At 40.9% G+C, this 19463-nt stretch overlaps 1 protein-coding gene across 6 annotated transcripts in view; it reads right to left on the bottom strand.

Moving 5' to 3' along the window:
• The window catches only part of MET (MET proto-oncogene, receptor tyrosine kinase), a 118712-nt gene that overhangs the window by 84948 nt on the left and 14301 nt on the right, over window positions 1–19463 (bottom strand). For 5 of the 6 annotated variants that reach the window (XM_073328148.1, XM_073328150.1, XM_073328145.1 and 2 more), the window contains exon 2: window positions 2591–3805. The exons of the other annotated variant lie outside the window; for it this stretch is intronic. In XM_073328148.1, coding sequence (XP_073184249.1) covers window positions 2591–3790 — 1200 coding nt within the window. In that variant the 5' untranslated portion in view covers window positions 3791–3805. The remainder of the gene's footprint in view (window positions 1–2590; window positions 3806–19463) is intronic. 6 annotated transcript variants of the gene reach the window in all.

Raw genomic sequence — 19463 nt, 5'->3', positions numbered from 1 at the left:
TGACATCACCACAGACCACTCAATAGAGAGGAAGGAGGGGTTTTTCTTTTGTTTCCTCTTTGTTGTTCTAATTGCTTGGGATGCCACCAGCACCATCAGGGAAACCCTCAATGTGTAAAGAAAAGGAGTACTTGTGGCACCTTAGAGACTAACCAATTTGAGCATAAGCTTTCGTGAGCTACAGCTCACTTCATCAGATGCATATTGTGGAAACTACAGCAGACTTTATATATACACAGAGAATATGAACCAATACCTCCTCCCACCCCACTGTCCTGCTGGTAATAGCTTATCTAAAGTGATCATCAGGTGGGCCATTTCCAGCACAAATCCAGGTTTTCTCACCCTCCACCCGCCCCCCCACAAATTCACTCTCCTGCTGGTGATAGAGTCTAGTCTACCATTCCTGGTCTTTACCGGGGATAGACCAGGAATGGAGTCTTAGAACTTTTAGTAAGTAATCTAGCTAGGTATGTGTTAGATTATGATTTCTTTAAATGGCTGAGAAAAGAATTGTGCTGAATAGAATAACTATTTCTGTCTATGTATCTTTTTTGTAACTTAAGGTTTTGCCTAGAGGGGTTCTCTATGTTTTTGAATCTAATTACCCTGTAAGATATCTACCATCCTGATTTTACAGGGGGGATTTCTTTATTTCTATTTACTTCTATTTTTATTAAAAGTCGTCTTGTAAGAAAACTGAATGCTTTTTCATTGTTCTCAGATCCAAGGGTTTGGGTCTGTGGTCACCTATGCAAATTGGTGAGGCTTTTTATCCAACATTTCCCAGGAAAGGGGGGGTGCAAGTGTTGGGAGGATTGTTCATTGTTCTTACGATCCAAGGGTCTGGGTCTGTAGTCACCTAGGCAAATTGGTGAGGCTTTTTACCAAACCTTGTCCAGGAAGTGGGGTGCAAGGTTTTGGGAAGTATTTTGGGGGGAAGGACGTGTCCAAACAGCTCTTCCCCAGTAACCAGTATTAGTTTGGTGGTGGTAGCGGCCGGTCCAAGGACAACGGGTGGAATATTTTGTACCTTCGGGAAGTTTTGACCTAAGCTGGTAAAGATAAGCTTAGGAGGTTTTTCATACAGGTCCCCACATCTGTACCCTAGAGTTCAGAGTGGGGGAGGAACCTTGACATGGTGATAGAGTGAATTTGTGGGGGGGGGTGTGGAGGGTGAGAAAACCTGGATTTGTGCTGGAAATGGCCCACCTGATGATCACTTTAGATAAACTATTACCAGCAGGACAGTGGGGTGGGAGGAGGTATTGTTTCATATTCTCTGTGTATATATAAAGTCTGCTGCAGTTTCCACGATATGCATCTGATGAAGTGAGCTGTAGCTCACGAAAGCTTATGCTCAAATAAATTGGTTAGTCTCTAAGGTGCCACAAGTACTCCTTTTCTTTTTGCGAATACAGACTAACACGGCTGTTACTCTGAAACCTCAATGTGTAGTAGATTTGAGAAAGCACAGATGTAAAGATATGGAACCCTTCATTATCTGAATTCAGGTTTCATCTTTTAGTAGACAATATTTACCACAAAAAACTCCTCTTACCCAGATTCCATTAATCTAATAAACCCTACATTGCACTCAGAAAAAGTGAGCTTCTAGGTTACTTCTTTAGGACCCAATCCTTCACAGAGAAATTTGCAGAGACAAGAGTACATTTGCTTAGTTCTCACTGCAGGACTGGGACTGCATTCGGGTAGGGTGAGATTCAGCACCTCACTCTACAAGAAGAAAAGGAGTACTTGTGGCACCTTAGAGACTAACCAATTTATTTGAGCATGAGCTTTCATGAGCTGTAGCTCATGAAGGCTCATGCTCAAATAAATTGGTTAGTCTCTAAGGTGCCACAAGTACTCCTTTTCTTTTTGCGAATACAGACTAACACGGCTGTTACTCTGAAACCTGTCACTCTACAAGAAATCTCACTGATTGGATTAACTAAACTAACTTCAGTGGGACTGCTTGTGTATGAAACATGAGTAAGGGGACCACAACCTGGCCATTAAATGATTTATATTATGAAACAGATTTGTTTTTCTAACAAAAAAACCCCAAACCTTTATTTCACCTTTAACATTTTCTGTGAGTTTTAGTTGTAGGGGACTCAATGCACAAGGCGACTGATATTAGTGAACCCCTTTTAATGACAGCAGGAGATATAATTCCCTCATTGTTCCATCTACGGCCTAATGATCCTTAGAAACAAAAGCACACAAAACCAGAAAACAAATTAGTTGTTTTTTAAAAAGAATTTTTTCAGTCCCTTTAATAGTTTATTTTATCTCCTTAAGCCCTTCATTGACTCCTGCAGTCGATTTACAGTAATTGCTTCTTGCAAAGATTGGCAAACTTGTGCTAATCATTGCCTATTTAAATGGACAACTCAAATAACCTGTAAATGATTAGGGGCCTTAGCCAGCAAAGACTTGCATCTCACTACTACAATCAATGGGACAATCACACAGTAATGGAGTAGTCAATGTGAGTAACGGGTGGAAGAATTTATATGACAAAGTAATTTTATATATGTAAAGTATATGACATAAAGTATATGACAAAGTAATTTTCACTTACCCTTTTCAAACAGTATTTGCTATCTTTCCCATAAAAGTGCTGAAGACATTTCATGTTTTGCTTGTTTACAATCTTGTTGAAGAATTCATTGATTGTTCGGACAGAGACTGCACAGACAGCAGATCTGTTTGTTGGTTCCGAAGAGTCCGGCTTGCTTTGTGCAAAAACACCATACAGAATGTCATCGTTCACACTAAGCCCCATTTCATGGGCCAGAACTGCACCTGGCTTACTGACATATGCAGCCTGCAGAACATTAAATATCTCATTTCGAATTGTCCTCTTCCTCCGCTTTTCAGTGAAAATGCACTCAAGAGGCATCTCCATGTAAGAGCGCAACTCAGAATCAAAAGAGCAGAAACGGATGATTCTTGTGTGAAAAGACTGGGAGTCAAGAGATTCACGCTGGACTGTTAGGAAGTAGACAAAGTGGTCATTTTCAAAGGCATGGACATACTTAATGGTATAAGAGTCCCTGAACTGTGGGAGAATGTCCATATAAGAATGATCTGTGAGAAACTCAAAACCATCCTGGGTTTCTTTTAACCTTCTAACCGACACTGAATGTAGTGCATGCTGTGGTTGAAATGAAGACTTCACAGTATTCCCAACAAAAAAGTTTACAAATCTGTCCTTTTCGGTCACCAAAACTTTGGTTCCTAAAGTGCTTACAACACAGTCAGGGCAGCTGTCTGACTCGCCATCCCTCTGCTTTGAGTACATGCAGTGCACTTCACTTTCTATGTCGGCAGGGTTGTCGGGGTGAATGATGTGACGTTGACATACACCTCGAGTTACACTACCACAGCTGATGAGCTGATCATCATAGTACGTTTCTAGGAGCAGAGCCATGTTGACATTATCCTTCCAAACACTACTGGATAAATTGTTTCTCTCTTTGCAATCTTCACATGGTGCACAATCAGGATTCTCCAGCACGGGTCCAGTCTTGTACACAGAAATGTTCTGGAGGTTTTCATTTAAGACATAGATCTTGTTGACTGCTCCGATATAGATATGATGCTTATATAAAACTATATTCTGTATTGGCGTTTCTGTGATAAAATGAGGAAGATGATAATTGATGCTTAAATTCATCTCTGACTTTATAGCTGCTTCTTTACATTGTCCACTGGTCCTTTGCACCAAAGAAAACAGGAATATAATAATCCCAGAAGTAAACGCAGCAACAGTCTTCATTGTTATAGATTTAACCTGTCAAAATATATTTAAATAAATAGTGTTTATATTTCATATAGTAAAGCTTCAGTTTATCAATTATCAGAGATCTGCTTCTATGCTGTATGTGTATTAGCCATTCTAATCCAGTTTGAGAACAAGTTGCAGTTTTGCCCTGTGTCCTGTTCTAAACCGTTGCCATTACAATGTCTAATGGGTACCTATCTCAAAACTGCCAGCACACTTCCCAGCAGCAATGGATTATGATGGATTTTGAAAGACCACCGGTGCATTGTGGGGTAGAAGTGGAGAGCTGATAATATCAGCTACTCTAGTTCCACATTGATGCTAAAATAGTTTAGACTGAAATGGCTTAGATAAACCCAATCCTTAAATAGTCTGAAAGAAATTCACATCAGAGCAGTTCTTGAAACACATATAAAGTGGCTGAAGAACTTTGTGTGGAAGAGAGATGTTCTGCAACACCTAGGGGTTGGAGTGGTTTTTAGTATAGCTGGTCCAAAAAAAAAAAAATCACAAAAAATATTGACATTTGTATTTAAGTGGACTCATTTTATTCTTTGCTCAGTGTTTCACAACATTTTTATCAAAATCATTATTGAAATGGCTAATTAAATTTTTCACTACCAGAAAGCCATTCTGTTTTTCCCTGAAAATTCCATAAAAGGCAAAAAATGTTTTGTCTGAAAAGAATTCAACCAGTTCTAGTTCTTGGAATGGTCATTTTCTCTCATGTAAACAAGGCATTATAATATATCCTTAAAACATTTAATGTATTTTGTGGTTCTTGACATGTGCAAGTTTAATTTTAGGCCCTGTACCACAGTGATAAGTCACTTGGGTGAACCTTCAGAAGATACAGGCAAAGCCCTGTGTTGTAAACAAAGAGATATCAAATGAATTAGAACCATAAAGTGATGAAATCAACAAACCTAGCACATTTCTTTCTTACTTATTTTCCTCATTTATTTTATGTGGCTTTAAAAATCAAAAGCCCATGACTAGTGTGATATTTAAAACCCTCTCATTTGACCAAGTACATGAATTGTGGTTGGCACGTATTTTGGTCCAGTATCTACATTAGATCATAAATCATACCAGACATCATTCTCTTAATATCTTGCCACAATTGCTAAACTCAATTTGGCTTCCTGATGTAGAAAGCAATTATACTTTCTAAAAGAAATATGATTACATGCTGTTTAGAAGATTTTATGGAAAAAACGGCTTATAATTTGGCTATAGTTAAACACTTGTTTCTGATAGACAAATGATCACAAGGACACTGAGTCTCTGGAGACCTAAATACAGACTTGAAAATACAAAATATAATAATCAGGAGTTTTGTACTGACTTTTTTTTTTTTTAAAAAAAGCAAAATTTTGGTTAAAATGACAGAATTTTACAAGTCACTGAAAATTTTATATAACAAATATATAACTTTTATATTTTCGTTAGACTGGTTTAAACAACACAAATAATTCTGATGTACTCTTTCATATACATTATTTCAATGTATATTGCATTCTTTCTGCGGCTTACATCATTAGTCTATACACACAGTGTTTGCAAACAAGAGAATTGTCCCTTGTCCGAAAACCTCTCAACCGTCTGTCAAGAACCATGATCAAGAATGGAGAAAAAAATCAAAGACTATCAGCAACAGTCTCTGAAAAACTGCTAGGAAAGACAATCCACTCATGTGATAGTGAGTAATGAGAGTATTATTTTTTACGCAACTGGCATTTTCTGCTATTAATTAGCAATACAGTAGCAGAATATTGGGAAGAAAAAGAATTTGGTTTGGGGAAAAAAAAGCAGGGATATTATTATTATAAAATAGTGATAATTTGATTTAATATTTACCTGTAGTATCTACAGAGTGCTGGCTCCTGGCAGAACATATAGGCAGACACGTTCTTTGCCCTAACTAGCTTAAGTTCTAATATTGAACAAGACACAAGAATTGAGAGCTGCAAACAATAGGTTGAGAAACTGAAGGGTGGATAGATGAAAGTTACAAAAATAGTCACAAGGTTACTTGATTGCAATACATTCATCTTGTTCCAATGTATTAGACAATACACACAAAACCTTCCCCTCTTCCCCGCCCCCTAAAATCCTCTACAGAATGCAGATCCCTTACCCAAACCCACCTTCCTGGTCCCTTGGATATCTGAGAGGCGCAGAGAACTCCTGCAGAGATTGTTCTGGGTGTTCAAGACCAAAAGAGCAAAATACCAGCTTTTAAGACACTGGGACCCAGAAGGTGTAAAGACAGGGTGGACTATTCTTTTCCCATGCCACACTGGTGTTCAGGTCCCAGAGCTAAAAGGAAAGCCCCAGCTGGGTCACTGTCCCCACTTCCCTCGGTATGGCAGCACTAGCTGCTACTAGCAATTATGTAGTTCCTGGCAGGAACTGGTCCTACCCTGGAAAAGTGTTGCCCAGCTCCCCAGGTTCCTTGTGGTCTTGAAGAGCTGCTAATCACAGGTGCTAACTAATCTCCTTGCTGGAGTTCAAGTCCCAGGCTTGACTCTGCAGTCTGGAGCAGACAAATTCCTGCTGAAGTTGATTTACAGAATCAGATCCAAGGTGCAGAACTAAATAGCTCCGTTAATTCAGTGCAGTGCAATGGGCGGCACTAATAATATGTACCACACTCAACTCCATGAGCAAGGAAGGAAAATATGAACAACCCATGAGAACCAAACTTCATCCAGGCTTTGCAGTCTGAGCCCTCCCATCGTGTCTACACCTTGTCTTCCTTTGTGTTTGTGACATGTGCCAAGAAGTCTCAGATGCCGACTCCTGCAGAGGTCCATCCATACAACCCGCAAGGTCAATACATGTATACAGTTGCAAGAGGAGATGGCTCTCCTCTTGCAAACCCATACAGTATGGATTTCCTGCTTCACGGTGTCTAAGAATGGGAAGCAGAAGCAAACTGCTGTAGGCTCAACCTTGGTGAGACAGGAATGATGCTGATAGCCAGAGGGATACAGCTTCAGGAAAGGGTGCACGGTTCAGAATGCACCAACTCTTGGAGGTGTATATCTGGCATTTCAGCCTTGGGGCATCTCCGTTGCTGCTTTTGGATCTCAAGGAGACACTGATGGCACACAATGTCTCTTTTCACCTAATGTTCGGCCTGGAGACTGTCACTATTCCTCTTTTGCAGACTTCAGCATAGTGAGCCATCTTGTTATATCCTCAAGGCTGCAAAATGCTTTACTTGGCGATACACTTGAAAAGTACTTGAAAGCGTAAAAAGATAGTAAAAATAAAATAAAAAATACAGTAAAAAATGCAGCAGCTCATCCCTTGAGAGGTGTTAGCACCCCAATTCAACAAAGTACTTAAACATATGCTTAACTTTAATTTGATTTCAGTGGGACTTTAGCACATGCTTAGGTGCTTTGCTGAATCAGTGCCATAATACCCAGGCTATGGACTTGTTCCATTTTCTCTTCTTCGTGCAGGTCAAGGTATTAGTTAATACCTTTCTGTTGCTAAGGGAAAAAAACTAATCTGTTAGTTTCTATGTTGTATTTTAGTGACCTCCCTTTGATCAGTTTATCCCCATCTGCGTCATCTGTCTAGAGGAGTCTTAACTTATTTTGACCCGTGGTGCTTCCTATTAAGCTAATTCTGTGGATGGATTCTGTCTTTTGTGAGTGGATATTTTCAAAGGTCATGTCACAATGCCCCCATTTTTCCATCCCTCAGCAGACACTAGCTCATATAACCCATGAGAAATTGGGTTTTGGTCAGCCCGTGGTGCTGGCAGCTTAAGTGCTGTGGTTGATGCTTCCCATACATATTTGGTACTTGGAGTTTGTGTGCTAGTGACTAACATCCATCACTGGGAACTAGATAGCTTTTTTCCATTGACAAGCCTCATTCACACTGTGTCATCATTTATAAAAATACAAGTGCAATAACTTTTCTTGATGGCCATGAGGATGCTGCTTTTATTGCGGTGATATTCCAGACCAACGCTGGTTGCTAGGTAATGTCAAGTCTGCAACATGTGAGGAAGCCAAATGCCGTAGCTGTGCTTGGTCTTATAGCATTAATGTTAACAATTTCTCTTCCTTTTTGGTTTGATCACAGTGCACTTCATGAAACCTCAGAGAGAATTATACTATTTAACCTACAAATCCAGGCTTTTGTATGTTGTTATTTGGCACATCTCAATTTTCCTTGCTTTATTACCTGACAAGAAATGATAGGGGCCTGTTTGTGTCATGACAAGTGATGGATCCCTGAAAAATTGCTCTTTTCTGTTCAATCCCTCTGAAGCAATTGTTCCCGGCCACTGTCAAGATACAGGGCTAAATGGACAATTGGTCTGACCCAGTATGGCCATTCTTATGTTGTTAACGGCAAGTTTACACTAGAAAACACATTCCTAAAATAGGTCCTTTCCAGTGGGATATAGCCGAGATGTGGTAATTCACACTTCACTAATCTACAAACTCTATGATTACCACACAAAAATGATGGCTTCTTCCCATTTTTAGCTAAGATTTAATAGCAGAGCACTACAGTTATTAATTATGAGATTGTAGATCTTATTAGTTGCATCTCAGACACCACTTACTAAGACACCATGATTTCTACAAAATACAGTGCAGAGCAGTTAATAGAGAGCACGTCAAAGTACTGTCATAACTAATCAAATCAAAACAGCACTTGGCAAATAAACTAGAGACATAGAGTCATAGAATTTACAGCCACCAGATCATTCAGTCCAACTCCTTGCACATCAAAGGCCTCCAACACCATCCAGCACCTGCACGCCAACCTGAACAACCAAAATTAGACCAAAGTACTACAAACCCACAGAGATTAGATAATTACGTACCACAGGCAGAGAAGTGAAGGGACCCAGGTACACTAGTGCTCGAGGCCTCTGCAATGGCAGAGAAATGATTACTTGAGATATACCCTGGCAAGTGACAAAGAATATTTTGTACTGTAGGGTTCTTGCTTTTTATATTGTTTATTCACTTGGGGAAGGTGCACTGTAACATGTTAACCAGCGGAATGTTAAACATGACTTAGCTCTTAGTGGGCTCATCTTTGCTAACTTCTGTACCTTGAGTTAATTGATTGCCAATTAATTTGAGGTACAAAGTACAGTGAGGACATACCCGGTGTGGATAATCACAGACAGTCAAATTAAGAAATGTGTTAGGTGGTTGTGCTTTCTAACTGATTTCTAACATGACACATTTTTTCAATGTAGACCTACTCTGAGGGCAAATACAGCCCTTCCACCCCAACTGTGGGTCATCAATTAGCAATGGAACTGGTTCTGTGGTAAGGTGGGAGCTGGGTAGGGCAGGTTTGCGTGCGCAAGCTCCATACACGGCAGAATAAATGGGGTGATGCAGCAAAGGTGGGCTGGGCAGAGGTAAGGCCAAGGCTGGAGGATGGGCATACTAAATGAATCATCCAGTCCTCCTCTGTGGGGTGTGTGTGTGTGTGTGAGTCTCGGGGGGAGTACCTTAGAGAAGTGCAGGTTTACTTCAGTCATTAGGAAGCAGCCTCCCTGGAATGGCTGTGGAACTTCTCCATGAATTTGGGGAAGGAGGAGGATGCTTTCCCCTTTCCCACTGCATAGCTACACAGCTCCCAGCCCAAACTGCTTGAATAAAACATTATGGCCTGATCCAACTCTCCATTGACTTTAATGGGAGATGGTTTTGGACTTCCTTCCTTACTTGCCAATTTTCAAAATGAAATAGTTTAACGTGTCTGAGTAATTAGTGCAAATTAGTGAGATCCCACTCTTGTCAAATAAATCTTTCTTCATTTATGAAGCAAGTTTAGACTCAAGTAAAGGTAATAACATTAAGATGTATTCTGCCACTGCTGTCTATACTGAGACTGGCATTCGCTTCAGTTTCAGTTTCTGGGATCTATTTGCTTGTGATTTTTTTCATAAATAACTGATCAGCAGCAAGCAAAACTGGGGTCAAGGTAATGGTATCTGTATATGTGCCTGCTTTTCAGCCAGTAGAAAACCATTAACTAGTTTCTCCCTGCTGGTGGGAGGGGTTTCATTGAAAAGATTTGGGAAGGTTTCATTTGCTGAACCTTGGCCCAACTATTGCTTATATAATTGATGTGCAAGTGTCCAGAACATCTGATAAGCACATTTATTATATACACTGAAAGAAAAGTATAGGGGAATCAGTGTCCTGCTTTATCCTAAAAATGAAATTCTAATCTGAACAGTACTGACAATATGTGCAATGGCTTTCCAAGAGATGAATTCATTAGCCTGTTGGGCTGATTTGAAAGCTTTTTACTGTATTCATTCTAAAATAAAAATCTAGTACAGTAGAAATCAGATAAATTTATAAACTCAATGCATAAAATATATTAATTAATATGCACAGTCCATTAACAGGTCCAATATATTATTATCATTTACAGTTGTTTACAGTAAAAAGAGTTTTCATTGTTTTGCCAGGATTATTTTTAACACACACTAGAACACAAAACAATCAATTTATTCTTTGCTAGGGAGAAAAATATTTTTTTTACTTGTTTAACATTAATTTACTGTAAAGTATATTGCAGTGCAATACAAATCCTGGCATTTCTTTTGAAACCTCCTGTAGTGCTTAACATCCTAAGGACAAGGCAGGTCTTGAGTCTGTGGCACAATTTTTGTTTTTAATTGCTTCTGCTAGTGACAGACTACAATGGCAGTAGAGGTGCTCTCATAATGACAGAGCTGACTGGAGCAGATTGATAGTGTTACATTGTTCAAAAAGGGCTAATTAGGAATTCAGCGTTTGTTGAGATTCACTGGGACTACTAGCGTGAGGAAGTGCTACGCAGTGTAAGGATTGCAGAACCAAACCCATAATGAGAGAAGATCAGAAAGATGCTGAAAGTATTGAAAGAATAATTGAAAAACAAGACAAACACACAAGAATGGATAGTCCATATGTTAATCTGTGATACTGCTAACATTTTCAGATGGACTGGGACTTGTCAATACAGTTGTGTTTTCCACATCCTGACGTACAAGGACATGGCTTTTCTTTTTAAAGGTGTTATTAGTTGACAATAGCAGGAAAATAGAAAACAGACTTTGCATAGCATTCATTTGGAATATACTAGTCAGTATTTGCTGAGGTTCATTATCACAGAATCATAGAACTGGAAGGGACCTCGAGAGGTCCCCTAGTCCAGTCCCCTGCACGGCAGGACTAAGTCTTATCTAGACCATTCCTGACAGGTGTTTGTCTAACCTGCTCTTAAAAATCTCCAATGATGGAGACTCCACAGCCTCCCTAGGCAATTTATTCCAGTGCTTACCCACCCTGACAATTAGGCAGTTTTTCCTAAAGTCCAACCTAAACCACCATTGCTGCAATTCAAGCCCATTGCTTCTTAAGAACATAAGAATGGCCATACTGGGTCAGACCAAAGGTCCATCCAGCCTAGTATCCTGTCTGCCAACAGTGGCCAATGCCAGGTGCCCCAAAGGGAGTGAACCTAACAGGTAATGATCAAGTGATCTCTTTCCTATCATCCATCTCCACCCCCTGACAAACAGAGGCTAGGGACACCATTTCTTACCTATCCTGGCTAATAGCCATTAATGGACTTAACCTCCATGAATTTATCTAGTTCTCTTTTAACCCCTGTTATAGTCCTAGCCTTCACAATCTCCTCAGGCAAGGAGTTCCACAGGTTGACTGTGCGCTGTGTGAAGAAGAACTTCCTTTTATTTGTTTGCCCATTCATTTCATTTGGTGGCCCCTACCCTTGTCCTATCCTCAGAGGTTAAGAAAAACAATTCTTCTCCCTCCTCCTTGTAACAACCTTTTATGCAATTGAAAACTGTTATCATGTCCCCTCTCAGTCTTCTCTTCTCTAGACTAAACAACCCCAATTTTTTCAATCTTCCCTCATCGGTCATGTTTTCTAGACCTTTAATCATTTTTGTTGCTCTTCTCTGGACTCTCTCCAATGTATTCACATCTTTCCTGAAATGTGGCGCCCAGAACTGGACACAATACTCCAGATGAGGCCTACTCAGCAAGGAGTAGATCAAGGCACACAACCTCAAGTAAAGATGTGCGTCCTTTAACAGTACTTTTGGTATAAGTAAAAAAAGTCACCCTGGTAGGGAAAGATAGTTTTCTGACACTTCACTGTTCCTGACAAATTCTGTCCTTTTGAAGATCTGCTTGCATAAGTGCAAACATGTTGTGGTGGTCTGCACAGAACAGGGGCAGCCTAAGTTCCCTGGTATGCAGTCTTTGCTTTCATGAAGATCCAAGTAGGCAAGCCTGGCTGTAAGTAGAGTTTTATTTCCACGCATTTGACTACCCTGATGTATTACTTCTCCATTTGTGTTCTTGCCATATGCGTAGTTCTTGCACTGAACTAGAAAGCAGGTTTTGTACACCTTTCCATACTTGTAGTAAAGCTAGCAGTTTTACATACTGGGATAATAAACAGAATGGAATGGGTCATAAAATGAAAGGGAAAAGGGCAAATAATAAGTAACCCAGGGAAAGTACAGAGATGGTCAAAATGTTATAATAGCAATTATGAATGATCCTGATGCAGGGCATTTCCTGGGGTTTAGTCATCAGTTAATGATTTTAACTGTACCAGAACCAATAACTCTTCCTAGCCAGTTACTAATTCCTAAAATATGTCCTGCACATCAATATTTATTGCTCACAGATAGAATATTATCTGAACATGAAGCCAACATAAAGGATCAAATCTATGTACATAACATATATTAAGTGATTTATTAATTTTCTCTGAGGCCTTGTCTACAATACAGGGAAAAGTCGATCTAAGCTACGCAATTTGAGTTACATGAATAGCATAACTCAAGTCGACGTAGCTTAGATCTACTTACCACGGGGCCCACACTATGCAATGTCAATGGGAGATGTTCTCCAGTCGACTTCCCCTACTCTTCTCAATCCGGTGGAGTACAGGAGTCAACGGGAGACTGATCTGTGGTCAATTTAGTGGGTCTAAGACCCACTAAATCGACCATCAACGTATTGATCGCCACACATCGATCCCCCAATAAGTGTAGACAAGACCTGAGAGTCCATAGTAGTGTTGGTCAATTGCTTTTTTTGTCCTAAGGGCCATCTATGGTCTGTGTCCTCACGCATCTTATTCAATATGTCTATGAGGAGAGTTAGTGCGGAGAACCAGGGCAGGGCAGGCCAGGGCAGTCTACACTACAGGGTAAAGTCAACCTAAGTTACGCTACTTGTACCTTAAGTCAACTTATTGAGGTGTCTACACCGCGCTGGGTTGATGGGAGAAACTCTCCCATCTACTTACCTTATGCTTTTCGTTCCAGCAGAGTACTGCAGTCGATGGGAGAGCGGGTCTTCACTAGACACGCTAAATTGACCCCCCGGTGGATCGATCGCCACAGCGTCAATCCATGCTAAGTGAAGACAAGCCCAAAGAGTCAGGTATTTTCAGTAGGCTGCTGCCATGCTCCTTTATATAACATCTCATCTAGCCCAGATAGGATGATTGACTGCCCTCGCTGTCTAGGTGAGATTGGTGCACAGATAAGACTGAGTTGATTAAGCAGGTTGAACCTTAAAGACTAAGGTGATAATGGTAGGCAGGGGGAAGTAACCAGAGGAAATGGAGAAGCAGCCCCTTTGCTTATCTTACAAACTCCAGGAATCTTGCTCTCCAGCTCCGAAAAGGTCTCCAAAACCAGGCATGTTTTGGCCTAAAGAGTAAGTCTGAACAAATCTGAAATTAAGTGAAAATCATTTTACAAATGACTCTTAGGACCATTGGTTGTGCATTTTAGCATTCTCAGATATCTAGAACTGGCTGGAGAAATGCTAATGGACCATATTCTGTCAGAATATGTGGTTCCATTGAAATAAAATGATTTGTGAAATTGGGTTGATTTTGCCAGATTTTTATTTTTGGAAGAAAACCAGGAAAAAAAGAGTTCTGACAATGGTGACATTTTTTAAAATTAAATATTTCAATTTTTCCTTTGGATACAACTTTTTGTTTTGAATATTTTTAAATTTTGTATAATAAAAAATAAAGTTGAAATAAAAAACTATTTTGTTGAAACAAAACCTTTTGATTGCCCCAACATGATTTTCCCCCCACCCCCCAGAATTTTCCTTCATAAAACTTCAAAATTTTCAGTTCGTTTTCATTCAGAACAAAGCCAAATGCTGAAATTGCTAAATCCTTCACAAAAACAGAACTACGATCTTCTACGCACCGTTGGTTGGTGGTGTATATCCATCATATGTTACCAAAATTAATAATTTGAGTGTCTGGGTAGATTCCCTGTAGTTTTTGGATGATCAAATATGTGCAATGTTTTTTTCCCCATCTGTGTTTAGGCTCAGTGCTTGTGACTTTCTCTTTTGAATGCTAACCTTCACTTTCTCACAACAAGATTAGATTATTAAAATGTACTCTAGACAGGGTCATACCTTAACTCAGTTTAGAAGGTGAGCTACTGCTGACCCATTTGTTAAGCAAAATAGCTCGCTGTGAGAATGACACCAGTGCTTACTGATCTGTTTTGAAAGAGTTTCTGGTATTGGTGATGACTTATACATGCCTAAATTGCCTGGGACTAGCCTATCTGATGGGTCAGCTCTCTTCTGTGCAACGTTGTTACAATTAGTGGAGATGGCTGAGCTGGAACTAACTTGGTTCTTGTTGGCAGGGTTTTCTCTTGAGGGTCCATCAACTACAGAATTCATTCCCACTTTCATTCTGAAAGCCCCCCAATCTGCTGACTTCAAGACCTGCTAGGGTGACCAGATTGCAAGTGTGAAAAATCGGGATGGGGGTGGGGGATAGTAGGTGCCTATATAAGAAAAAGCCCCAAATATCAGGACGGTCCCTATAAAATCAGGACATCTGGCCACCCTAGGATCATCTGCAAAGCCCATTTGTTTGGTGCAGAGTTTTGGGATGCTGAGTCGTCAGAGTGCAGGGGTGGGTTTATTTTCATGCTAAGTGTCTGGCTTTGTGTTGGATGGGATCTGCTGTCATTTTGTTTATGCTTCTCCCTCCATTTTGGATCAGTTTAAAACTCCTATCTGAGTGCCTAGCACTTGGGATAGGTGTCTATTAAATAGTAAAACTGAAATAAACAAAATATTTGCTCCTGATACTGCTTGAGCTGTGAAGAAAGACTTGAAGCCAGATAGTTCCATTCGCTAGATATCATTAGCTAGATATCTGAAAAGGCTAAAATGCACAACCAATAGTCCCAAGGGTCATTTGTAAAATGATTTTCATTTAATTTCAGACTTGTTCAGACTTACTCTTTAGGCCAAAACATGCCTAGTTTTGGAGACCTTTTTGGAGCTGGAAAGCAGGATTCCCGGAGTTTGTAAGATAAGCAAAGAAGCTGCTTCCAGACTTCAGATTATTTATCTTTCACACAAGGGTGACATGAGGATAAGTAAGTTCATGCTTGCAAAATGCTTTGAAAATATAACGTGCTAAGTATTACCACTTACAAGTAAAAACTGGAGAGTAGCCTTGGATCTGATGGCAGAGATTAGCCTTAAGCATAGTTTCTATAAAAAAATATTGCATGTACAATCAATTTAAAAACTTCAACATCAAGGCCTTGATTTTATCCATTCCCACAATGAACAGGCAGGCCCAGCAGTGTTAGCTGAAGGGCTAATAAACTCTGGCCTTGCTGAACTAAACATTCCAGAGTTGAGGGCTTTCCACCAAAAGCACTCTACTTTCAGCACAGAGACTGCTTCTCAGTTGCTGGGGCAGAACAAAAGGTATTCTTTCAGGGGGCCAGGACTACTTTATATTGGGCTTGGATTGCACCTATATAGGTGTGTGATGTGTTTCAGTTGCTGTTAGTCTTGATGAGGAGGATATTTTAAATAAATTCATTAATTATGAAGTCTGTTCTCTATTTGGGAGCAATGAACTAACACATGTTAAATCCTGCCACAGACATGCAGGTGGTTATTGACTTAGAGTCCTACAAACCACAGGGATCTCTACGATTTTGCATTTATATAATTCCAAAAAGTATGGGTGAGTCCCAAATAAGGGCTTGGAATGGGCTGGTGTGGGACACTACACCGTAACAGCACCGACCCCAGATTGATAACTTGTGCTCCAGAATCTCAGCTTTCATAAAATAAGGTTGTACCTTCACTAGAAAAAAAAAAAGGTTTAACTAACTTGAAAGCAAAATTCTAATGAAGCCAAGGCAGTTTGTAGTTTTCACATGAGTAGGGCAAGACAAGTTAGAGACAAAGCTCCCCCTTAGGTTACGTCTACACTTAAAATGCTACAGCAGCATAGCTGCAGTTTTGCAGCTGCTGTGTTGTAGTGCTTCAGTGTAGACACTCACTCCAGTGACGGGATGGGTTCTCCCATCTCTGTAGTTAATCCACCTCCCTGAGAGGCTGTAGCTTGGTCGACAGAAGAATTCTAGTATTATCTGCACCGGAGGTTAGTTCGGCACAACTATTTCTTTCAGGGAGGTGGATTTTTCATATCCCTGAGTGACGTAGCTATGCTGATGTAAGTTTTCAGGGTAGATCAGCCCTTAGTCTTTAACTTGACCTGCTAACTTGAAAGCAAAATAAAGTGACAGGGGTAAAACTAGCAGATGCTTATTTGGTATATGTGTGTCACTTAGGACTTGATCCTGCAATGTTTACTCCTGTGAGTAATGCTTGCTCAAATAAGTAACACCATTGAATTCAATGCTTTAATAGCAGCCCCTGGTATCAGTCAGTGAACCTTATCATGTAACAAGAGTATTGACTTTTGGATCCCTGACCCAGATCATGTAACTGGGGTCAGGAAATCAAGCTGAAGTTTCTTGCTTGCACTCCTGTGAATCAGACCTTTATCCCAAGTTGGACTCCTTGTGTGACTAAGAATTACTCACTAGAATAAAGGTTCAGAATTGGGCTTTTAACTTGCACAGGATACAGCTGCCAGGGATGGGGGAGTGGCAGGTCTAAGTTACTATGCACCTGGATATTTGTAGAAAAGCCTGGGTTTGGAAGTGAGTAAACAACATGCCTGTCTGGGCAAGTGATATCCCTTTATTGTGAATGTGCCACCTTTTCCAAGTAACTAAAGGCCCAGTCTTGCAACCCTTACTCAGACAACATTCTCATTGATTCCAGAAAGAGTTTATCTGAGTAAGGACTGGAGAATTGGGCCCTTAAACATCCTAAGAGGCAGAAGAACTTTTAAGATAACAAAATCTCAATATTTCATCATTTAAAATGAGCAACCCTTAATACATGACAAACAATGAGTTGTGCAGGGCATAAGTCAAAAGGATGATAGGGAGTAAAACAATAAATCTTTAAAAATCTTACATATTGTTTAATGAAGAAATGAACTATTCTCTAATGAATGAGTGAAAAAACATATTATTTCCCAATAACATTAATTAATGGACATGGGCATTGTCTTTTTAAATATCTTTGAATTCCCAATAAATAAGGCTCTGGGTTTGTCACAGAGGTCACGGATTCCGTGACTTTCCGTGACCTCCGTGACTTCTGCAGCGGCTGGTGTGCCTGGCCCGGGGGCCACCTGAGCAGCTCAGGCAGCCACCCAGGTCAGGCGCACCAGCTCTGCTGGGGCAGTCTTGGGCCCCTCCTCCCCTCAGCAGCAGGAGTTTGGGTGTGAGGGGGCTCTGGGCTGGGGGGCGGGGCGGTACTTACCTGAGGATGGGGGGAGGCTCCCTGGAAGGGCAACAGCAACTCCCCTCCCTCAGTTCCTAGCTCCACGTGCTGCCTCTGCCCGCAGGCACCACCCCCACAGTTCCCATTTGGCCGCAGTTCCCAGATAATGGGAGCTCCAGAACTGGGGTTTGGGGCAGAGTGGATGCAGCACGTGGAGCTAGGAGCTGGTGCCTGCCCCAGCCCCATCAACGCCCTCCCCGCCCCCGCAGCACCTGCAGCGCCCCCAGGCCGCAACTCCCGCCCTGAGCAACCGTGCCCCCCCCAGGCTGTGACTCTTCCCCCCCGCCACCAGCACCTACGGCACCACCCTGGGCCACGCCCCTGCCAGCACCCACAGCACCCCCCCCAGGCCGTGCCGTGCTCCCCAGCACCCACCACGCCCCAGGGCCACCCTCCCGAGCCGCCCACCTCCCAAGTTTTAGTCAGGTGTATATAGTAAAAGTCATGAACAGGTCACTGGTTGTGAATTTTTGTTTACTGCCTGTGACCTGTCCATGACTTTTACTAAAATTACCCGAATAAAACATAGCCTTACCTATAAATACACTGACTTGTCAGAGACTTGACTGATTGGCTTTTAGCCCCATTAATAATATGCATGCATTTCTCAGTCAATAACTTACGTTCAGAATTGAATTTGAAAAATGCTAAAGATTCACCAATAAGTAGTAGGAAAACAGGTCTCTTATTCTTCAGCTATCTCTTACTGTTTAGTGTTGTTTCCTGAAAGAGGTTTTGTACTGTAGAAACAATTAACTTGTATTAGCTTCTGTTGTAGCCAGAAGGACCTTCAAGCCAAACATTGCTCTCAGATAAGCAGGAAGAACTCCCACCAAAGCCAATGGAAGTTGTGTGTGCTTATCTGAAGGCAGTTTGGCCTAACTTATATTTAGTTTGAAAGTAGTGTGGTGTTACTTTCCGAAAAATACGTTTTTGAAAGCATGTTAAGCAAAAAAAATCCTCAGTTTAAAAAAAAAAGAGCTATTTTCTCTGGAAGCAGCAAACATGACACTGAACTACTCACAAGCAGATTTTATCATGAGAGCTTAAGGTTTATGAAACAAAATCATGTGATTAATCTTCTAAACACATTCTCAGAAAAACTGAAATGACACAGATTCACAAGGAATTAGTAGTCCTTCAGACAGATAATGACCCAGCACCATGTTATCACTTTCCCACCCTGAAGAAGAAACAGGGAGTTCAGCCCCACAAAGCAGCTGAACTTCTGAAGAATTTGGATTCACATGTGATATATGGAGATCAATCTGAGGGTTATACACCTCCATGCTGACTTCCAGCTTTCCAGACTCCTCTGAGGATGAAGCCTACAAAACCTACAGAATGGAGGGGAAAACCCAGTAAGCTACTGCCAGTAACTTACCCATAAAAGTTCCAACTTATTGACTGGGGATTGGGGGGTGGGGACGGTGCTGCGTCTATGATCTTCCTTCTCCTCCCCCTGACACATATCCAGCAATTTGCCACCTCCCTGCACACAAGATCCTGACCCTTATGGAGTAATCCTATAGAGTTTGAGAGACATGAAACCCATGAGGTTCCATGGAATTGAATAGAAAGTGTTAACCATAGTACAGCGTGTGGCGGGGTTGTTTTGTTTTGTTTTCAATCTATAGAACTCTATAGCAAAAATATAACTCGCTATTAAATTCTATAAGGACCACTCAAAGAACCTATAGAAAGGTTCTAATTTAATATTAAATTCTATAGGATTTTTCCATAAGGGAAGCCTGGTTGGAGATCTCAAAGAGGGACTTTGGTGGAGTCAGGAGAAGGGAGGAGCAATGTTGCAGAGCTGGGCCTCCCCAGGCAAGGAACTGCTTGATCCTTAGACCCTCCACTCACAGAATTGGAGAGTATAACATAGCTCCAGGAAATGT

The sequence above is a fragment of the Lepidochelys kempii genome, chromosome 1 (assembly GCF_965140265.1).
Source record: "Lepidochelys kempii isolate rLepKem1 chromosome 1, rLepKem1.hap2, whole genome shotgun sequence".
NCBI lineage: Eukaryota > Metazoa > Chordata > Testudines > Cheloniidae > Lepidochelys > Lepidochelys kempii.
The sequence above is the reverse complement of the archived record's forward strand: the minus strand, read 5'-3'. Positions and strand labels throughout refer to the sequence as shown.